This window comes from Notolabrus celidotus, chromosome 16, assembly GCF_009762535.1.
Source record: "Notolabrus celidotus isolate fNotCel1 chromosome 16, fNotCel1.pri, whole genome shotgun sequence".
In the NCBI taxonomy this organism is placed as follows: domain Eukaryota; kingdom Metazoa; phylum Chordata; class Actinopteri; order Labriformes; family Labridae; genus Notolabrus; species Notolabrus celidotus.
In genome coordinates, this window is record NC_048287.1 from 26,412,189 (window position 1) to 26,434,629 (window position 22,441).

The 22,441-nt window shown below is 38.4% G+C and overlaps 2 protein-coding genes and 1 long non-coding RNA gene across 3 annotated transcripts; 1 reads left to right on the forward strand and 2 right to left on the reverse strand.

Annotated features, from left to right (window-relative positions):
* Positions 1 to 3,863: 3,863 nt before the first annotated feature.
* si:ch73-196l6.5 (riboflavin transporter 2) lies at positions 3,864 to 8,115 on the reverse strand. Its single transcript, XM_034705778.1, has 3 exons — positions 7,103 to 8,115; positions 5,159 to 5,282; positions 3,864 to 5,055 (listed from the first exon to the last, which is right to left on the reverse strand). The coding sequence occupies exons 1-3, from the start codon at positions 8,113 to 8,115 to the stop codon at positions 4,846 to 4,848; spliced, it is 1,347 nt and encodes a 448-aa protein (XP_034561669.1). The 3' UTR covers positions 3,864 to 4,845.
* On the forward strand, positions 5,000 to 19,343 carry LOC117828572. Its single transcript, XR_004634435.1, has 4 exons — positions 5,000 to 5,074; positions 7,198 to 8,097; positions 17,715 to 17,911; positions 18,007 to 19,343. It is a non-coding gene; the product is annotated as an uncharacterized LOC117828572 (long non-coding RNA).
* On the reverse strand, positions 12,439 to 20,571 carry slc52a2 (solute carrier family 52 member 2). Its single transcript, XM_034705779.1, has 4 exons — positions 20,287 to 20,571; positions 18,002 to 18,860; positions 17,741 to 17,864; positions 12,439 to 14,847 (listed from the first exon to the last, which is right to left on the reverse strand). Exons 1-4 carry the CDS (start codon positions 20,414 to 20,416, stop codon positions 14,641 to 14,643), a joined length of 1,320 nt encoding a protein of 439 aa, XP_034561670.1. The 5' UTR covers positions 20,417 to 20,571; the 3' UTR covers positions 12,439 to 14,640.
* Positions 20,572 to 22,441: the final 1,870 nt, after the last annotated feature.

Below are 22,441 nucleotides of genomic sequence, written 5' to 3' on the forward strand. Positions count from 1 at the left end.
CTAAATAGTTCAGTATTTCATAAATAAAAGGAGGAAAAACACCTTTTACAAAGAAGATTTTAAGGTTTGTTATAACCTTGTGTATTCCATGCAGCTTTAAAGCAGGAATTATTTAGGAAAGGACTGTCAACACCTGACTACTGCCTGCATCCACTGAGGTTTCTTTCTCTCTTTCATTCTATTTTCGTGAAAATCTCTCACATGTATTATTCTTAGACATCTCCATCACTGATAATTCAACCATTACTTCTATATTCTTCACACCACAGTTCAAGGCTTTTCTGCTGTAGTTGGTGGAGTTGTGTTGCAGTGCACAGTGACCCCTGGTGGTTGTACATGGTACCTGCAGGATTTTCCACACAAGGAGAACAAGGATCTGCTATTATCTGATTGTTGTCTGTTTATTATTTGCAAATCTAATTTTGTCACGGGCTGAACTGGATTGACACTGAAAGCGAGACTGGTATGAAAATCAGGACGTGTTTGGTTCACAGTTTGAGGGTTCTTCTGGCTGCTTTGCATCTGTCGTTCATCATTTAGGTAAATCAGGTGTCGGTTTAACTCAGACTGCAAATTATTCTGCTGATCAGTCTTTGATGACATCTCACCCAACTGAACCTGATAAGCCACGACTTTGTGAGTGTTTGATTTTGATGTAGATGCAATAATGTGATTTTATGTGTAGTTGTAAGATCAAGGTAAAAACATTGAGAGCAAGAGTGTAGTTGCTGTTATGTGGAATAACTTAACGTGACATTCAATGTTACTAGGTTTACTCTATACAAATTAATTTAACTGATTAAATTGAAAAAATATCACTTAAGTTTCTTGTTGTCCACTGAAATCAAGTGACTGTATTTTTCCCATTTTCCTCTTAAATAAAACGATTATTTAACTTTAATTTTTCCATAATTTAATACAGTCGTAGACTTTGCTTATACTGGAAAAGGGTTTAATTAACCTTGCATCTGTGCTTTTCCAACAGTTATCACAAGAGAATACGTCAAATTGTACAGAAATACTGCACTGATACAACACTTTTCTTAGGTCAAACATGTCCATGCTTTAGAAAATCTGAAATATTTAAAATGTCCAAGTATTTTATGGCTTTTGTCTCAGTTTTTATGAGAAATGTGAGGCTTTCTTTGCTTTAATATGTTAGTGAGGTTTCCAATATCAGGAATTTATCAGCTCCATTTCCATAAAATTCCTTACAATGGATACATCATCATGAAATGATACCAATTAATACAAGGGGTAACTCCCTTTCCATTATGAAGCCTGAGTTTCACTAATACCTGAAAATGATTACTGTTACGGTAAAGAATAAAACTAACTTTTTCAATTTCAATCAGAAACTTCTCGCAGCTGTTCCCTTCACCTCTGAACTCTGAAGATGGAGGTACCTCGCAACAACGGCACACATAACCTCAGTAACTCATCCATCTGTCAGATGGGAATGAGACATTATGTCGCCTTCTCTCTGATCGACATGGTTACTTTTCTCACGGGGCAGCCAGTGATCGGCAAACTGCTGTGGATCGTCTTCAAATCCAAGAAGACCATAGATATCCTGAGCTGTAATCTAGCTCTCTTCCACAACTTGCAGCACTGTCTCTCCATCTTACATTTGCTCTTCTTGTTCTTCTGGGAAAAGGAACACATGAAAGTTGTCAAGTTTTTGTTTGTGTATGTAGAAACTGGAGGGCCCATGAGTTTGACTTTTATCTGCCTAGAGAGATATTTTGCAGTGATTCACCCCACATCATATCCCCTGCTGAAGAAATACAGATTCAGGGAGCTCTGTGCCAGCTCTGTGTGGCTTATGTCTTTACCCACTGCTTTCTTAACTGTTTTTATCCAAGATTCTATTCCCTCAAAAGCAGAGTTTGTGTTAAGAACTCTCCCATCTGGTGTAATGGGGGTCATGACAGCGATGATGGTGTGGTGCAGCCACAGAATCGCCAAGGAGCTGAAGAAGTCCGGCCCAGGGAGAGATGTGCTACATCCAGTCAAGAAGAAAGCTCTAAGGACAATCCGTGCCACATCAGTCATCATCGTCTTGTGTTATACTCCTGTTTCGTTCCTGCAAAATTTCACCTATGAAAATGAGCGCTTGTATAACTGCATGTCAACACCTCTTTGTATTTTGTTTTTGTCAGCTGCAAGTGTTGTGCATCCACTCTTTTACCTCTCCACCCAAGGGCAGCTGTTTACCTGCTCAAGAGGGGGAAGAAAATCAACTAATAGACTTTAAATCTTCTTTAAAGACAGGGAACCCCAAAAACACCTAAACTCAAGATGGGTTGAAGAATTTATTAACACATTTATGTTTTTACACAATCAAAGCTTACAAACCTCAAAAAAAGTACAAGTTAGAAGAATCTTTAATAATGTAGAGAGAAGGAGAAACAAATTAATGTATATCAAAAGTTAAAGTGTCTTTAATCATTCTGACTCAACCTCAGGTCAGATTGAAGGTGGGAGGAGCTATACTGGTTGTTTGGTGATGTCACCTTTGTACTGGATGTCACTTTGATTGAAAAACAAACCACTGCACTTTTTCCATCCATCCATCCATCCATCCATCCATCCATCCATCCATCCATCCATCCATCCATCCATCCATCCATCCATCCATCCATCCATCCATCCATCCATCCATCCATCCATCCACCCATCCATCCATCCATCTATCCATCCATCCGTCCATCCATCCATCTATCCACCCATCCTCTCATTCATTATCTCTCCCCCCATGGAGCCCATCCTAGCTGTCAATGGTGGCTACCAAAAAAGTAGACCACATCACTCCAGTTCTTAGACCTCTACACTGGCTTCCTGTCTGTCAGAGAATATACTTTAAAACCCTGCTGATGGTTTATAAAGCACTGAATGGTTTAGGCCACCTTTATGAACCACCTCAACCTCTGAGGTCATCAGGTACTGGTCTGCTTTCAGTCCCTGGAGTCAGAACGAAACATGGTGAAGCAGTGTTCAGTCATTATGCACCACATATCTGGAACAAACTCCCTGAAAGCTGTAGGTCTGCTCCAACTCTCACCTCTTTTAAATCAAAGACTAAGACTTTTTTATTTGCCACTGCCTTCCTATCTTAGCTCATTTTAACTTGCTTTAAATGCAAATTTTAAATTTACTTTTGATATATTCTAATTTTCCCTTTTCTTTTCTGTTTTATTATATTTGTCGTTTTAATTATGTTCTTTTATGCCTGTCTGAATGTTTCCAATGCTTTTAATGTTTTAATGTAAAGCACATTGAGTTGCCCTCCTGTATGAAATGCGCTATACAAATAAAGTTGCCTTGCCTTGCCTTGTCTACCAAGGCGGGGTGCACCCTGGACAGGCCGCCAACCAATCACAGGGCTAACACACAGAGACAGGAAACCATTCACGCACACACTCACACCTACAGGACATTTTAGAGAGACCAATCAACCTGATGTGCATGTGTTGGGTCTGTGGGGGGAAGCCGGAGTACCTGGAGAGAACCCACGCATGCACAGTGAGAAAAAGCAAACCTGCACTTTTTCCTGCTTGAACTAAAACAACGAAGCAAACAGGAAAAATAGTTCAGCCTGTTGTTTAATGGTGTCCTCAGGCTGCATTTGAACATTTTTGTCTTTGTCATCGGTCTTATTTTCTACAGATCTGTATGCTTAACTTCTTCAAAACTACTACAACTCTGACTCTGGAGCCCTGGAAAAATAAGGGCTTTAAAGAAATGTCCCGATGAGTGTTTCACATCTTTAAAAACGTTTATTGTTGGACTGAAGAGCACCATGGATACGCCATTCTCACACCCCTAAAGTACTCAATGCTTCTGTTTTTGACATTATACACACCTGTGACTTATTTTTCTTACTACATTTATTTACAGACATGCAAAAAACAAAGAAAAAAAAACACATTTTGAAATGATATAGAGAATGTCTTGATTGTTCAGCTTGTGTCCAGTCAGGTGATCATGTAAAAAAAGTTGGGTTAATATCTTTATGGTGTAATGTCTTATCATACAGTAAATAAATCAATTAAAGCTTATATACAAAAAACATAATGTGGTTAGATAATTAGTTTGTTACAAGTCATTATTTCAACACAACTTCTCTTAATATATTTATATACAAACTGCTCCAGATGTTATTAACCTCATAACATAACACCTCTACAGACAGACACAGCAGTACTCACATAACTAAAAAAAAATTGAATGAGTTTCAGTCTTTGAATGAGTTTCAGTCTTTGAATGAGTTTCAGTCTTTGAATGAGTTTCAGTCTTTGAAAAATAAAGCTTAAAAATAAATGTGCAGTAATACCGACAAAGCTCTAAAGGAACAGCTTTTCATTTTCAGTTTTAAAGCTCCTGTGCCTAACTTTTTAACCCACAGGTTCTTATAGATTGCAAAGTAAGCTGTTGTTTTCATTTATTCTTTGGGAACAGCTGACCTGATAATTACTGATTTGGCAACTTAGTATAGCTTCATATACTGTCATCAGGGTGAAATCATGGTTCTAATTATTGAAGTATATTAAAGAACATTAATCAAAAGTATTCATCACACAAAAAATATGCATTTGTCTAAACATGTGCAAAGTGATCCTCCTTTGTAAAGCAGCATGGTCAGTGAGGCTTCATAACAACACTATGTTCACTGTGTTTCTGTGGTTTGCTTCTTTCTTAACATTTTAGATTCATATGTAAAGAATTAAATCAAGATACAACAAACACTTATCTATAAAACAAATCTACATTACAATGTTTATATCTATACAACATGTGCAGAGCCTCCCCTGGCTCCCGTCCAGTCTCTTCTGCGTGGCCTCTTTAAGGACATTTAGTGTTGCATGGGTCCCCTGATGAAAAGTAGCTGTAAATACTGACCAGAGGAAACATGGTCACAGCTCCCAGCAGAGAGCCCAGCTGCACTACAGCTCCACACCACACGAGAGCGCTGTGGCCCTCATCTCGTAGGATCACACCTATGATCACCTTTACATACGATAGAGTGAGAACAAAGAGGACCCAGGCCAGCACCTGAGGAGCACAGAGGCAGGTAAGTTGGACTTTTACACAAATGAACAGAAGGTTAAGGGAGAGAATGTTTCATTGAGTGAATGATGATTGACAGTGTACTCACCATGAGGACACCACCTGAAGTCTCATTAACCAGCAGTGGACATGGACTCATCACAGCCATGCTCATTATGTAAGCTCCAATTCCACTGCCGATCACTGTGAGAGCTCCCATCAACACCAGAGATCTGTGAAAGTACACATTATGTATTAATGGTTTGATTTAGGGGCTTAAGATCTAATAATGCTGCACTTAATGGTCAGAACAAAAAAACAAATGCATCAGAGACAATGGGCAGTTGAACAGTATGCATTGGAGAGATGTGTCTTCATGCCTTTTTGACTCCCTGTGACCACTTATTTGAATCTCCAATGAAGAACTTCTTGTTTGTGTTGATGTGGTTCTCCTTGTGTGCGAAGTAGTACCTCATAACTCAGCTGATTTGTCCTGTACATGCTTAAAAGTGTTTTTTTGACAAAAATGCCATCCTGCTTTCTTTTAACAATCTGCCTGGGAAGTTTTACTGTGAAAAAGTTAAAAAAAAAAGGTTGTTTCTTTAACATGATACAATCACCTGGTCGGACACCTACCTCCTTGCAGCTGCATAAAAACAGGCATAAAAAAACAGTGACAAACAGCCAAAGAAACTCCTCAGGGGGGGTTTAACTATTATTTTAAACCTCTTTGCAACATTTACAATATCCTGATTATCCTAACCTAGAGCTTTGGTGCTTTAGTTAAACTCAAGAACAAAATCTCTTTTAAAAAAGTCATCAAAAGATTTGTTTTAAGCTTGAGATAGACTCAATTATTATCTGTTGTGATCTTCTGTTTCTGTATTCCTTGTATTATTTTCTATTTCTCTTTTAGGTTATTTTTGTCAGGGTTGCTATGGCTTATTTCATGTTCAGCAATATTTTATTATATCTTTTAAGATGTTTTGAATTGTGATTGTAAATTACTGTTCTTTATTGTTGTTATGTGTGGACCCCAGGAAGACTAGCGACCACGTTGTGGAAGCTAATGGGGATCCGAATAAAGTATAAAGTTAATACATTTTAAGTCAATACTCTTTGTGTTTTATAATGTCGGTGCAGAAACAGAAAATAATATCTGAATTCTGGATATAAGTCATTGAATCTAAAGAGAAATTAATTTTTCAGCTGTACTGATGAAGACTTACATTTATTCTGCAGTGCAGTATTAACTTCCTTTTCCCCTTTGTCTTTTTTAATTGTTTTTGTCACTCACCTCTATTGAAAGGGACAGTGAGGATATACATAAGATATAAGGTAGAGTGAGGTAGAACGACATGCAGCAAAGGGCCAGAGGTTTGGAGTCATTAATTCCATGCTCTATAATTTTACTATTTTAAGAAAGCAGAATAAGATATTAGTTCAAACTACTACTCACACATGTACAGGACGAATCAGAGAAGAGATACTGCTTTGTCAAAAGGGGGTGCCAAAACTGATACAAACTGAGAGTTACTCACAGGAGCTTTAATTTAACCTGATAACTTAAAATGTGGTTGTTTTTTGAACGATGATTTCCTCCTGTTAAATGGTGTGCTGAGAATTTTCTATCATGTAACCTGAGGGTCTGAGATAGTGGTTAGAAGACACTTTTATTTCCTTTCATGTAGCACATGTCTGTGAAGGTTCTCAGTCATTCAGGTCATGGTAAATCAAAGCTTGATCCGTAAGGCAACTGGACTTGTAGGAAATTTTTGAAGACTTTTCACATCTCCCCCGAAAGGCTTCTTCAGTTCTGACCACACTGGGGAAGAGCTAGAAATGATAAGCTTTTAACAGTCGTGGGTGATAATTAGGACCCTTTGTGACTACCTGGACACACCCACGACTGTTAGAGGTTTATAATTTCTAGCTCTTCCCCAGTCTGGTCAGAACTGAAGAAGCCTTTTGGGTAGAGGTGAAAAGTCTTCAGGAATTTCTACCAGTCCAGTTGCCTTACAGATCAAGCTTTGAATTCATATAGCACACTTACCTTATAGGGAAGAACATGGCGATGAAGCAGGCAAGTGGGTTTGACACAGCAGCCATGGTGGCCGATAAGTGATAGGCGTTGTTCCCGTACGGCAGGCAGGAGTACGACTGCACTGATGGAAGCAAGGTGTTGGTCAGAGCGCACACCCAGGCCAGTATCCCAAAGATATAAAACACCTGCATCCAGCTGTATGAGCCGGTGCCGAAGCTGCTTCTTGGCTTTGGGTTTGCTTCCATGTAGGGATCCATCATGGGCTTCTGCTCGGCCAGCTTCCTCTCTGTCAAAGATTTGTCTTTCACCCCGTTTTTGTAGCAAGTGTTTGGGTGCTCCCTGGCCACGGCTGGGTGGTAGTTCAGCAGCAAGAACGCCACCAAGCACACCAGCATCATGGCACTCAGGAAGAAGAAGAACACCTCCACAGAGAAGTTAGCCGGCTGATATTCGGCCCTGAGGTCAAAGGTCGAGGCACTGTTGGTAGTGTTCATGGTGTGGTTTAGTGACGGTGTGCTGTTAGTGCAGTGGACGACCCCCACGCCCTGAGTCAGAGCCACCAGAGCAGGCAGGAGGCCGCTCACACCCTCCCCGATGTAGTACGTGGTCAGGTACTGGGGTTTTAAACGCATTGTGAAGGGCAGGAAGGTGACAGAGGAGGTGCAGTCAACAACAGAGAGGAAGAAAGTCAACGCAAGGAGGGCTACGCTCCGAGGAAGGCCGGCTACAACAACCGTCTCCTTCCAGAAGAACCCCAGCAGGAAGCTCGCCACAGTCCCCAGCCCGATGATCAGATATATGACGGCTATCTCATTCAGGGCGCCAGGATGAAAGCGGTGCATCACAGTGACAAAGAGGGGGCCAATGTTGGCCATCTGGATGATTACCGAGAGGTACGAAGGAAGCAACCAGCCCTCTGGGATCTGGGGGACAATGAGGGGCAGCTCCACCCAAAGGCCGTTGATGGAGACCCAGGAACCCATCCCGAACAGGCATGCCAGCAGGTGAGTGAGGAGGGACATTTTGGAGGTGTTGTTTTCTAGAAGTAGATTGAAAGGTCAGTAACTTATAGACAGACTGATGAATTTCAAATCTTGGACCTCAAATCTGACCATTTCATCTGTTTCCTTGAAAATTGGTGCAAATGTCCTTATTCATATTTAATATTTCTTCATAATTTTAGATTTTTTACAGAAATGTTCATGTTTCCTCGACATATATGGCATATATATAATAAAATCAGCAAATTCTTGAATAAATTCTTATCTAATGTATCAATAAGGTTGACTTTTGTGGTCCAGTTACATTTCTAAACTATGTTTAAAACATGGACAGCAGAACAGCTCCCCAAAAGTGAGGCCAAAACTTTTAGAGCCTTTTTAAAAGCTAAGCACCAAAATTCAGACCCTCTTTCAGCAGCGTTCGACAGTCAGGTCATGCTGCATGTATAAAAAACCCTGACCTTTTGAATGATCCAAACGTCTTGCTTCACAGAAAACAACTAAGGGAGGTCAGCAACTACTCGCAAAGTAGAAGCCCTTTACAGCACAATAAGCTCATTGTGTTAGCCTGTTTACTTGAAGTTTTCCTTTTTATCATGATAGAGAGAAAAGACAAACTTCCTTCAGAAGGCTGTTTTCTTTCTGAAGTATTGTTGTTGTTTCTCTCAGAGGGAATACATTTAATCACAAGGCTTGAGGATGTTAAAGAGTAACATACTTTACAGGACGGTGGACTTTCTGGAAATAACTTAACATTAAGAACTATGATTAATTGTGTTACCATGAGTATCCTTACACATTAGATCAACTTGACATGTGAAAAGGTGAAATTTCCTTGAGCAAGTGAATGATTTAACATTTCTCCAGGATAACGTTTTCCAAAATAAACACATCATGATTGAATCTTCACTTAGGTTTGGCTGTTGAAAGTCTTTTGAGGAAAAACTTTGGTAAAATTTCCTCGAAATTGTAAGAAAATGATTTACCCTCTGCTTAAAGTTTTACACACTAACACTGCACATGTCTTGTTTTCAAGATATGATGTCACTTGTTATATTTCTTGGGAAACTCGGGACAACAAAACGAGAAACTGTTGTCTCTATGTCGTTGCCAAAATCCTTAAATCGTTCCATATTACACCAAATCAATCTTGTTGTGAAAAAACTCATTTTAGGGATAAAGTTGTGTGTACAAATAGTTGGTCCAAAGAGCTTTTACCATAAAGTTCAAGACATGCTTTTATGTAAAGGCTTTGGATAAGATTGGCTAATATTTATAGTATAAACATTAGAAATTAGCATTTATTGTGTAGGGTTAAAGTCCACAAAAGTCTCTGTAAGTAACTCATAGAAGAAACCTTAGGATTAGAGTTAGGACTAAAATAGATTTTCAGCAGCATGTCCTGTTGAAAGATTTGAATAATAAAAAAGAATGATAAAGCTTTAACATCCAAAATACTAATCCTAAACTCAACACCACAGATTAATATGTCACCCTGAGGAATCATCCCCCTGCCAGCACTTGTTAAAAGTAGAGTCGATGACTTATTACTGTGTTTGGTTAATGTTTCTGTAAAGTCTTGTCTCTGTTGTCTAGTGAGTCTGTTCAATTCAGCTTGAGGGAAAACGTGCAACATGCAAAGAGAAAGAATTTGCCCACGTGAAGTTATTTACATTTGAACAGAGGAAAGCAGTGGGTTAAACCCGCTTAAAACACCAAGCATGCAGAGAGGGAAATATGCCCACCTGCTGCATAAGGAACAATTATATAACTTAAGACAACATGTGACTAGTGCATTGTTTATTGGGATAAGCAAGAGTGCATGCAGAATAGTCTTTAATCAATGCAAAACAGCTCAAATTTAATCTGAAGTTCATGCAACATGTCAGAAAAGAGACTCAACAAAGCAGAGTGTTATCAAAAAGGAAGGTGATACGGAAGTCTGGAAGCACAATGGTCATTTTACACAATCCTCATAAAGATGCAGTTATATTTTAACCAAGTGAAAGTGACTGTAAAAGTTAAGATCTGTTGTAGAATCATCAAATAAATCTAGTATACAATCTAAATACTTGGATACAGAGCTGTTTTGCAGAAATAACATGACAAATATCTGATTCTCCTCCCTCCAGTGAACAAGTTTCAATCATTCAAGACTTTAAATTAAAGATATGACAGTTTGCATCGCTGCACATACTCACATGCTGTTTGGCTGCAAGTTTGAAGTTTTCTGCAGAGGGATGAAGCCAAAGTCCTGTGCAGTAAACTCTGCGTGTGTGCGTCAGGGGATTAAACCCTCCTTGGTAGGAGTGGGTGTGAGAGCATATAGCCAACCATGACACATGTTTAGTTTAACTTGCCATTGTCTCAACCTTCAATACTTTCACTGTCAGGAGTTTAAGGTTCATCAGTGAAACATCACATGTTGTGATTTGTTGACTCTTCATTACTTTTTCTTTTTGCCTGAAGACTTATTTTGTTTGAGTGAGATGCATTCAGGGCTCGCAGAGTTCATTAATGCTGCTTAAGGGGATCATGAGAGCAGAGGTGAAAATGGAGTGTTTACATTTTTCAGCTGTGTTACTTCACGGTCGGTCACCTGATTTCACAAACGAACCTTTATGAACTTTTTTCAGATTAAAATGATTTTATAATATTGAATAATTATATGTAAAAAATAAGGAAACAGGGTGAGGTACCTGTGCTTATCTTCCAGGCCATGAAGATAGTATAGCGCATAGCTTTGGTGAAACTAACACTGCTATTAAGTTACAGCAGAGGAAAATCATATTTTGAGATATAACATGAGTTAGCTGTGGCCCTTTTGTTTTAGCCGAGCTAAGCTAATGGGCATATTCTTCAGGTCAGCAGTAGTTCAGTCTGCAGGGACTTGGCTTGGGAACTGAAGGGGTTGCTGGTTCTTGTTTCAGTGCAGACCAAAGTGTAGAAGTTGGAACTGGTGGCTGGGAGCACTTCTTCCTGGGCACTGCTGAGGTGCCCTTGAGCAAGGCACGTAATCCCCAACTGCTAGTTGCATGCAGCCCCTCATGCTGACATCTCTCCATTAGTTGTTGTCTGTAGGATCCTGTTTGTGAATGTGTGTGTTTTGGGTGTTTCATTTTCAATAATAATGCATCAGTGTCTTCTTTTAAATCACAGCTGAAAACACATTTTTTTGTAAAACTGTTTTATCCATGATGCTATATTTATTTTTAATTTACTTTTATTCATGTTTTTCTTTTATTCACTCACTGTTCGTTCTACTGATTTTACATTTTTTTATTGTTTGAATTACTTTTAGTTGTTTCTCTTTTACTCAGCTGTTCCTTTTAAATTGTCTTGCTAGCTCTATATGTCTCCCCCTCATGCTTTGTTTATTATTGTGGGTTTTTATGATGTAAAGCACTTTGTAATGCCTGTTTTGATAAGTGCTATATAAATAAACTTTATTATTTATTATTAATAATAAGAGACTAAAACAATTGATAAATATATCACCTCTTCTTTAATTTAATTACATTTAATATTTATATTTCTTTATATTTTATTATACATATGTGATCTACTCTCTAAAGAAGAATATCTCTCTAAAAGATCCTTTATTACTACTTTTGGGATTGAATAACTTTTAACTACCAGTCAAAAGTTTGGATACACCTTCTCATTCAAGGTTTTTCATTTATTTTAATTATTTTAAGCACTGTAGATTAATACTGAAGGCATCAAAACTATGAAAGAACATATATGGAATTATTTAATTAACAAAAAAGTGTTAAACAAACCAGAATATGTTCAATACTTTAGATTCTGTAAAGTAGCCCCCTTTTTCCTTCATGACAACTTTGCACACTCTTGGTATTCTCTCAGTCTGCTTCATGAAGTGGTCTCCTGGAATGGTTTCTAATTAACATGAGCCTTGTCAAGAGTTCACCATACAGTTGTGTTGTTCAGAGGTAGGGTTAGTACACAATGGTTAGCCCTGTTTGACAACTGTTGTAATCCAGATTATGGTAAAACCAGATTATTTCCTAGTTTTGATGTCTTCAGTATAAATCTACAATGTTGAAAATAATTAAAATAAATAAAAACCATTGAATGAGAAGGTGTGTACAAACTTTTGACTGGTAGTGTAGGTTTTGGTACTTATTTAATCCCTAAAATAAAAAAATAAAAAGATATTAATAACACTCTTTGGTAGATCAGAAATAATTGATTAAAACATAGAAATAATAATTGGCTCAGATTATTGTTAATTTGATGTAAACTTAATTTAAAAATGTAAAAGGAGCCGTACAGAAAAACGTAAAAGCTTCACTTATCCTCATGTTTATACACAAAATGCAGTTTCAGGACTTTTTCATCAAATCTTTATTATCAGTCACTTACAGCTCGACTCAACATGACTCATCTGTTGATTCATATCACATATTTATGAATGAAAATAAAAAAACATAACCATGATTACAAAAAAATCACTTTATAATCAGTCTGTTCCAAATCAACAGAATGTAACGAACGTTTAAAAATGAGAAGGCAGGCGGAGAACCTTAAAGTTAAGGCAACATTAATGGATAATCTTCCTCTGTAAACCTCTGAGGAGTTTGATTTATTGTATTTTAGCAGCTTGTTAATAAAACTACCTGACAAGGTCTTAGTGCATATTAAAGTTCACTTCATTATTTTTCAAAAAGACAGAAGATAAAATCCCTCGTTTACAAAACAGTTCCCTCGCTTCTTCTCGACTCGTCAAGGCCAGAGATTGTTCCCGGGCGGTGGCATGAAATTAATCTGTAGGGGAGAACGGGGTTGGTTGTCACACGGGTTGGTTGGCACACTCGTTATATCTCGCCACCAGAAGGCGCTGTCTCTCAAATTGGGGTATGGACATTTCCAGAATTAGGATCAGAGCTCACCTACATAGTCTTCTCTGGAGTGAGAGAGCTGAACTTGAGGTGAGAGGACTTTTTGTGTTTTTCATGTCAAATTGTAAATATTCAGCTCCTCAGTATTTTTCTTCTAGGCTTTTAAACGATGGGTTTATAACAAAACAAGTGTTACCCTTACAAAGTGTGAGGGGGAAGCTATAGTTTAGATTTTTATTAGCTAGCTAAGTAGTTGTTAGATGTTGTTAGCCTTGATGCTAGCAAAAAATTCCAGTTGGGGTTGGTCGTCACATTCTCTTTGGGGTTGGTTGTCACATGTAACAACCAACCCCTATGTTGGCAAAATCATGCATGGTGAAATTAGTTGGAGTGTGCAGATCTTACATTTGCCATCACTGTAACTCAGACAGTGACTGCATGTAGCCTAGTTGAGTCGGCCATTATTGTACGGCCTAATTATTTTGTTCTTTATGTTGTTATATAGGCTGGTCTAAAGATGTGTTTCCTGTTCATGGTCCTTGCTCATGTTATGTTACAATGTATTAAGTTATGTAGGCCTATCACTTGTCAGTGCAATTAAACTTTCAAATTTAGTTCTGCCTTCTTGCCTTTTAAAGATTTTTCCCATTGAAATACCATTGTGACAACCAACCCCATAGTGTGTGACAACCAACTCCATAGTGTGACAACCATCCCCGTGATGGGGTTGGTTGTCACAATGTGTCAGAGTGTCTTTGATAGTTAATTGCCTCTTTGTTACAATGAGTTGGAAAATGAGAGGGATACACATTTCAAGCCAACACCTTAAGCTTCAATTTAATGTAGGAATGACTAATGAAAGATGTTTTGATGATGAGCAATCATCAAAACCGTAAAAAGTGTGACAACCAACCCTGTTCTCCCCTACTAGGAATGAATGTAAATCAACAAATTACACAAAATGTTTGTAATAAAAAAACATTAATGGAAACAAATTGAGGGAAACATGTGCCAGACTGTTTTCACATTTCAAGCTAGGTCAGCACATTCAGGCACTGAGACTTCAATTTGGCGTGAAATATAGGAATGAGATAAATGAACCGCTTGTTTTCAGTTACTGCACTTCTAAATCAACCGACATCAGCGCAGCTTCATAACCGTATATGTGGTGATGTTGCTGCTGTACATGAGATCATGATTTATGCAAACATGGATCAGAGGGAAGAGGTAGTGAAACATGGAAAAAGTCACAGAAATAAACATCTTAAAGTGATTACCTCAGAAGCATGGAGAATGGATGAATGTGTTCATCGTCGTGTCCCTGAGGGGTTAGCGTTTCACGTGGTCTGTTGTTGTGGCAAACAAATCCATCATTAGCTGTTTTTTACTAATGTAAACAACATGTTCTACAGAGATTCTTTATAAAACACTGCACAAAGCACCTGCGGTATTACGGCATCATATGCATCTAGATCCCCTCGGCCAATGTGCAGCGACACAAAGCTCCCATTATGTGGGAATGTTTGTACTCTTACGGGCTCAGAGGTCTCTGCAGCAGGGAGGACGAGATGTTTGATGAGAGACGGATCAGGCGCTTCACTCAGGAACACAATAACCCTACAACAGGGTGATTTCCCACGGTGAATGAAAGGAAACTGTGTCCATTAAAACATGTCTCCCTCTGTTAACTGCAGGGAACACATTCTTGAGCGCGGGAGAACACGTGGTAGACGTTGATCAGGGGGAACATGGAGAGGGCTCCGATCAGAGAGCCCGCCTGGATGGAGATGCCGCACCACAGTAAGGCAGCGTGACCGGCCTCGTGGAGCAAAGTCCCGATGACCACCTTCAGGTAGGAGAAGAGGCCGGTGAAGATGATCCAGGAGATGACCTGAAGGGGGCACACACGAGCAGCTCAAGTCAGAAGACACATGGTTGAAGAGTTTTATGCTTTGAGTCTTATCTGATTCTATGTGCCTCCTTACGTTGAGTTCTCAGAGTCACTGTACATAAAAGCTTCTTTCAGCTGAACTCACCAACCTTCACTCAGCATGACGAGCAAAGGCAGAAACAATTGCTTGTAAAAAAAAAGTTCTTACAAAGCCTTTTTGCGGTCATAGTGCAACCCTGCTGCTAAACATTGATAGATAAGGTGTAGAGATACATATACAGTTTTTTTTAAAGTTACATAGTTGTGACTTTGACATCTTTATTTAAGAGAGGAGAGGACAGTGGATAGAGCAGGAAACCGGGAGAGAGTGAGGGAATGACATGCAGGAAAGGGGCAGCAGGCTGGAATCGAACCATAGACTGTATAAGTAATGGGCGTAGTATCCGTCACGTCACTCATCTGTTCCTGAACGCTGTTTCGAAGACAATCATCGGTGGGAGCCATATTGGAAATGCTGAACTCAAACTTAGGCTGTTTTCGAAACAGCCTGCCACATACTACCTACTAATGTAGTAGGCAGGAGGTATTGCCTACTACATATTGTGTTTGAATTTAGTCTGTAGTATGACCGTTCTGTTGGATCAGTGTTGCAGAATGCTGGGCCAGACGTCACTGAATTTCTGGTTTCAGAATGCGGAAGTAAACAACGGCCAAGCTGATAGCGAATTTACTTTGGGGGTGGCAGTAGCTCAGTCCATAGGGACCTGACTTGGGAGCCGAAGGGTCAGCGGTTCGAGTCCCAGTATAGACGAAGTTTGGCAAGTGGACTGGTGGCTGGAGAGGTGCTAGTTCACTTGCCTGGGCACTGCCGAGGTGCCCTTGAGCAAGGCACCAAACCCCCAACTACTTGGGGTCCGCTGGTTGATGGCAGCATCCTCACTTTGGCATCTCTCCCTAAGTGCATGTCCACTGTATGTGTGTGTGTATGATTGTATCTATATATACCAAAAAATCTGTGCATAGCATGACCGAAAAATAACACAACTGAAAAAAATGTATTTCCTTCTGGGGATTAATAAAGTACGTTCTTCTTCTTCTTCTGCTTCTTTAGCATCACTTATGATTTAAAAAGTTAAGAAGTGGTTTATATGGAATTAATAATGTTCACAGCACCTAAGAACAAAGCGCCCTCTGTCAAAAAAGAAGGAAAAAGAAGAAGCGGAATGTTAGCGCTGTTCATTGTTGGAAACAGTACGCGAGGGAGACTGGTCTGATGCATACTGAGAAATTTTCCTGAATCAGTACGACATCTGGGGAGTTTTGGCATACTGCAGATTTTGCTCTTGTTCACTTACTACATACTGAATTTTGGCCAGATCAGTACGTACTGCTAGTATAGTAGGCGGTTTCGAAAACAGCCTTAGTGTGAGGTAAAGAGGTGGGCTTTGAGCCTGTTATTGCCTGTCTTTCATGTTCTTATTTGGGCAAAACTCGTAATCTTAATATCTTCTGAACCGCCACTTTATAAAAATTCACCTCTCATACAGTGTGTGCTGTGTGAGAAATTAGCTCTTCAGACTGAAGCTGTTTTTAAACCAGACTGTAAACATATTTATTTCTGTTGTGAAGATCATCTTTTTTGAATGGGTGTGTATGTGGTTTCCGGTTTTTCTGCAGCCAGCCTCAAGTGGACACTCGATGAACTGCAGTTTATAACACTTCTGCATGGGCTTCATCTTTTGAGACCGGCGGTGTCCGCTTGAATTGAACACATTTCACCCGCTACATGGGTGCACGATTTAACCATTAGGCTACATCTGGGCCCAGATAAATGACATTTTGAAATAATCACCATCTGCTGATAGCGGCGCTCACAAGACCGATTTTGAAAAACGTGTCTGCAGACACTGCTGCAAAGTAATGTTGACGTCCGCATGTATGATAACATGTTTTTCCTAAATGACAGCATGTCAAATCTAAAGCAGGAACTGTCTGTTGTTTCATATAAACTTAGCTATGATTTATTAAATAATGCAGTTGAATATTACTTCTGACATGAATATGAGTCATGTATGGATATCTAGCATTATACAGTGTTGCTTTTTAATTCGTGAGTTGATTAAAAATCCATCTTAAACATGTTGCTGACTAAGATAACCTTTATTAGATTGTAATGTGCATGGAATAACAGATGCTATTTTTGCGTGATATCGGCGTTATATATCACCATTGGTTGACCTGCCGTCTTATTACTTTTGCTTTTAATATAAATACTTCTTATTAACCTTTGTTTTGTTTTCAGTTGTATCTAACTTATATGTTCTACATTGATGCTTTTCCTTCATTTTCAATGTTATTATTAGGAGAGCCACTCTACAACCCTGTTAGGTTTTTTTTTTGGCTCCTCCTGCACATTTATATTCTCTAAAGTTAGCAGTATGTTTTGATTTGTTTAGTTCTTTTATATGTGCAATAAAACAAATAAAATACATTAAAATAAAAAAAATGTTAAATACATATTTTTAATTATCTGCATCAGTCACTGAAAAATGGTCGACCACTAATGAGGTGTTCAGGGCCTTTCATACTTTTTTCAGACCCACTAAAATCACTCTTGTGAAAATTAACATATGGATTAAAATCATATTTATTCTTTAACCACTCAGATATCAGTTTTAACAAGAAGTTTACTACTTTCTGATTATTCTTTAGTTCTGAAAGGCTGATTACATTTGTACAAAACAAAGAACTTGGACTTTTAGTGCTTTAAAAAACTATTCTGAAAGAAATGTATTAAAAATATATATTTGAATGATTCCTGAATGGAATTTGATGCTTTTTTTTAATACGTTATAAATAAAAAACAGCTTGCAGAATTGGTTTCCACACTCACCACCAGAGCCTCGCCAGTAGTGCTTCCTACGAGAGGAGGACAGGGACTGAGTGCTGCTAACGCCATGAGATATGCAGCAAATACTCCTGCTGCTATGGACAGGATGCCCAGACCAGGGGAGGACCTAGAGGACAAAACATGAGCTCATCAAAACACTGTTGTCATATATTCGTAAGAGAAATACTGCTTCCCTTCAAATGATTATAACTTGTTCAGCTAAAAGAAATTCTAATATGTGTGATTATTGTTCTACTTTCTCACCTTAGGATAACAAACATGGCCAAGAAGCAGGCCAGGGGGTTTGCTATGTTTCCGAGGACCACAGACAGGTGAAAGGTCATGGTGCCATAAGGCAAACAGGTGAAACTCTGCACAGACGGCAGCACCCCGTTGGTGAGCGCGTTGGAGACAGCGAGCAGAAACAGCAGGTAGATGTTCCTCTGAGTCCAAAACGTCTGAGCAGGAGGTTGTTCCTCGATCTGAACCTGCTCCTCAGACACCGGCGTCATCGCTCCGTTATGCAGAGGATGCGTCTCCTCTCCGTTTTTGGCTGCTGTCGTGTTGTCGTCCTCCTGTGGTAGAGCATCTTTCTGTGGCTCTGTCTGCCTTCGCGTTATAGCCCAGAAGCTCACAGACGAGACTGACAGCATGACACACAAGAACCAGAAGAAGTTCTGTGCTGGAAAGTTCTCTTTTAAATACTCTGGCGTCACCGTGCCGTTCACAGTTTTGCATTCCAGCTTACCGACGCCTTGTCCTAACGCCACGATGCAGGGGAACAAGGCGCTGAAGCCCTGACCTATGAAGAAGGTACGGATATACTGCGGGGGGTAACGGAACATGAAAGGCAGGAAGGTGACGTTGGACGTGCAGCAAACTAAAGCCAACACAAAGGTGAATATCAGGAACAGCAGGGACCTTTCTTCTCCTGCTATTGTGACGGTGTGAGACCAGAAAACAGCCAAGAGAGCCGACGCTGCCACCGCCAGCAGCTGGATGCAGTGGATGATGAGGCGTTCATTCAAACATCCTGGAGCGCAGTGATGTGTGATGGTCACTGCGATGGGGCCGAGGTTCCCAAAGGCGATCAGTACTGAGAGATAAGCGGGCAGGTTCCAGCCTGAAAAAGAGGAAAGACAATTATCTATTAGAGCGATCGAGGCAGTGAAGAGCTTCTGTCAATCCCAAAATCAAAGACCTTTCTATTTCCCTCTTTTTGTGCTTCCTCATCAGGGGTGGGTTAAAATATTGATACAGCAATATAATGTCATCCTAACTTGTAACAAACATTTGGATCTCTGACGCCGAGTCTGGATATCTTCATTTGAAAACAATACGACCCATGAAACAGATTTCCCTTACTACTCCATGATTCCTCACGGTGGTGCTAACGACATGTCCTATACTTTAACTGATGGGTTGATTAATCTCTTACATTACACATTTTTTTTTTTAAAACTGACCACATGTTTACTGAGTGAAACCTCAATATGAAGTAGATATAGCAGCATTCATACTTTCAAGCATGCATTCCAAATTGCTGCACAAAAGAACAGAGACTGAAAACAACAGTAATAGGTAAAAGTGGAGAGGAAAGGGATATAAAATACTTAAAAATAAAACCGTGATAATCAAATACATAAAATAAGAAAAGGAACAGAAAAATAAAATAAAATAGAATAAGATTATTATAATAATATAAACAAAACAAAATCAGCAGTGACAGAAAAATAAAACTACATAAAACTAAATATTTATAATAAAATAAATGAAATAAAATAACAAAAAATTTATAAAATAGAATAAAATCCTTATAATAAAATCAGAGAAATATAAATATAAAATAAAATAGAATCATTATAATAAAATCAGTAAAATAAAATCAGGGAAGAAACAGAAAAATACAATAAAATCATTATTATAAATTAATAAAATAAAATCAGAAGTAACAGAAAAATAAATATAAATAAAATAAAATCAGAGAAGTAACAGAAAAATGAAATAAAATAGAATAAAATCCTTATAATAAAATCAGAGAAATAACAGAAATATAAATAAAATAAATTGATTCTAATAAAATAATTCAAATCAAATCAGGGACGTAATAGAAAAATCAAATCAAATCATAATAAATCAATAAAATAAAATCAGATAATACCTATAAATATAAAAAGTATAATATATATAATGTAAAATAAATTAAATTGATGTTAAAACAATGGTAATAATGGTAATAATGCAGTCTATGGCTAAAAAGAAATAGCTCCAAGTTAAAACCAGGTTAAAAAGGTGATTTTTAAAAACATAAAAATAAAAGTTGAATACAAGTACAGATATGTTCATAATGTAATCAGATATATGTAACACACATGTAACATCCACTTGTAGGCTACTGTATGGAGTTGGTTAGCTTATGTTGCACAAAAGCTAATAAAGCTTTAATAACACTCCCAATGGTGGACCCATTATTAGAGCAGGACTATTATATGACTCATGGAACAAAGGCCAGATAAGGTGAGCATGGTATCCACAGTAGGAACACTGACCTTCGGGCAGCACGCTGACAACCACGGGGAGCTCGACCCACAGACTGTTGACGGAAATCCACGAGCCCATGGCGAACAGAGCGATGAGTCCGTGGGTCACCGCCGCGCTGCTCCACCAGCTGCCGGACATGGTGTCTCTAAACCGGCCTAAGGTATGTCCGATATGTAAAGAAGGTATGGTACACCGTTTGATTTTGTTCTGCCGCTTTATTCCTCCACGCGCTGCCTTAACCTGGAGAATGGTGGACACTTACGCAAAGTTCACGCCCCCTTTAGTTGCATTCACTTACCCCTCGTAAATTCCAATGTAATTGTGAAACAGGTCACGAATACAGTCTGTAAACATCCACAAAAGACAAACCACAGAGGAAAGCAGTTGGTTGAAGTTTGGATTTAATATCAACTTTGAATATCAATACCCATATATAATAAATACATATCCAGTCCTAAATAAAATCTGATTTAAATTTCCTTTATGTATTTCCTTTTCTTTACTTTTGAATTTATTTATTTATTTATTTTCCTCTGTTTATTCTTGTCGACTTTGTAGATTTTTTTTCTTTGTACATTTTATTTAAAGTGTGTTTCTGCATTTCAAATCCTATGCTCAAGGATGAGTTAAAAATGAGCTGTTAACTTGCAGAAGATAGTCATATATATGCAGAGTCGTGGGAAGTGGCTTTAAGTTGGGGGTGCTGTAGTAAGAGGTGCAATATTTTTTCTTTTTGCATTTAGGTTATGTATGCAACTGATAGGCTATAGCGCACATACATTTTATTTTTATTTATCTGGTTTGAATACAAGCTTTCAACAGAACTTTTCCTTAAAAATTCACATCCATAACTAATATGATACGATTTAATATGTATCAAATGCCCGACTTGCAACTTCCATACCCCGTTGTACAGCAAAGAGCATACAAGCCAAACCTGGTAAAGCAGACCCATAAGGCAGTAAAGCGCATTGAACAGAAACATTTTTAATACTGCCTGTAATTACTGATATCCATTTGTAACATTGTATATATCTAAATTGTATTTTATCTTTATTTTATTTTATTTTTATTTTATTTTATTTCATTTTTACTTATTGAAACTTCTTCTTGATTGTACTTATGTCTGGGTTGCTGTAACAACTGAATCACCCCCCCCCCCACTGTGAAAAAAAAATGAAAGTCAAAATTTGTTTTATTATTATTGTTCTGAGAAAAAATTAATCTCAGAATTCTAACTTTTTTCTCAGTATAATATAATACAATACAATAAATCTTGTTCAGGTTTAAAGTAGACGTTTCAGTTTTCCGAAATTCATGAACGCACCATTGCTTAAGGCGTCCTTGTATACCAATGGTTGGAAAAGAAGTGTGCGTTCGTTTTGTTTTAGCGGATAACTTGTGCGAGCGGATCATTACAGACACTAAAGGTTTGTGTTCTCAAAAAAGATGACATTGGCAGAACTCTACTTGACAGATTCTGGCTTGATACATTTCTGCATCGACGAGCAATAACCATCTTTATATTGTATAAGTCATAATCTAAATACACATTTAAACTAAATACCAAACAATCTTGGTGTCCTTTAAACGGATTTGGTCCACTGACCCGGTTAAACTCTGTTATTGTACTCCCTGTTTATTTACTTGAGTTTCTAACAGACAATGCTTTATAACCATGAACTCACTGCCACCGCTGATGCCTCTGACGCAACCACAAATGCCCTTGAAGTCTTAGAAACACAGAGACTATTATGTGACAAAAGCAAAATTCTTACTGATGCTGGAAAACACTCATGAACTTGACCTTAAAATGGGTATCATCTGAAAGGAGTAAATGCATTGAACAAATCAATGACTGGACGAGACAGAACTTTCTTCAGTTAAACAAAGAAAAAACTGAAATGATTGTTTTTGGAGCCGAGGAAGGTTAGTAAGAAAGGTTAAAGGTTACTGCTCAGCTCCAATCTGCACAGATGAAATGTTCAAACCAAGCCAGAAACCTTGGTGTAATCATAGACTCAGACCTTGATTTCAGCAGCCACATTAAGACAATTACAAAGTCAGCTTACTATCACCTTCAGAATATATCAAGGATTAAAGGACTTATGTCTCAGCAGGATGCGGAAAAACTGGTCCATGCATTTATCTTTAGCAGACTAG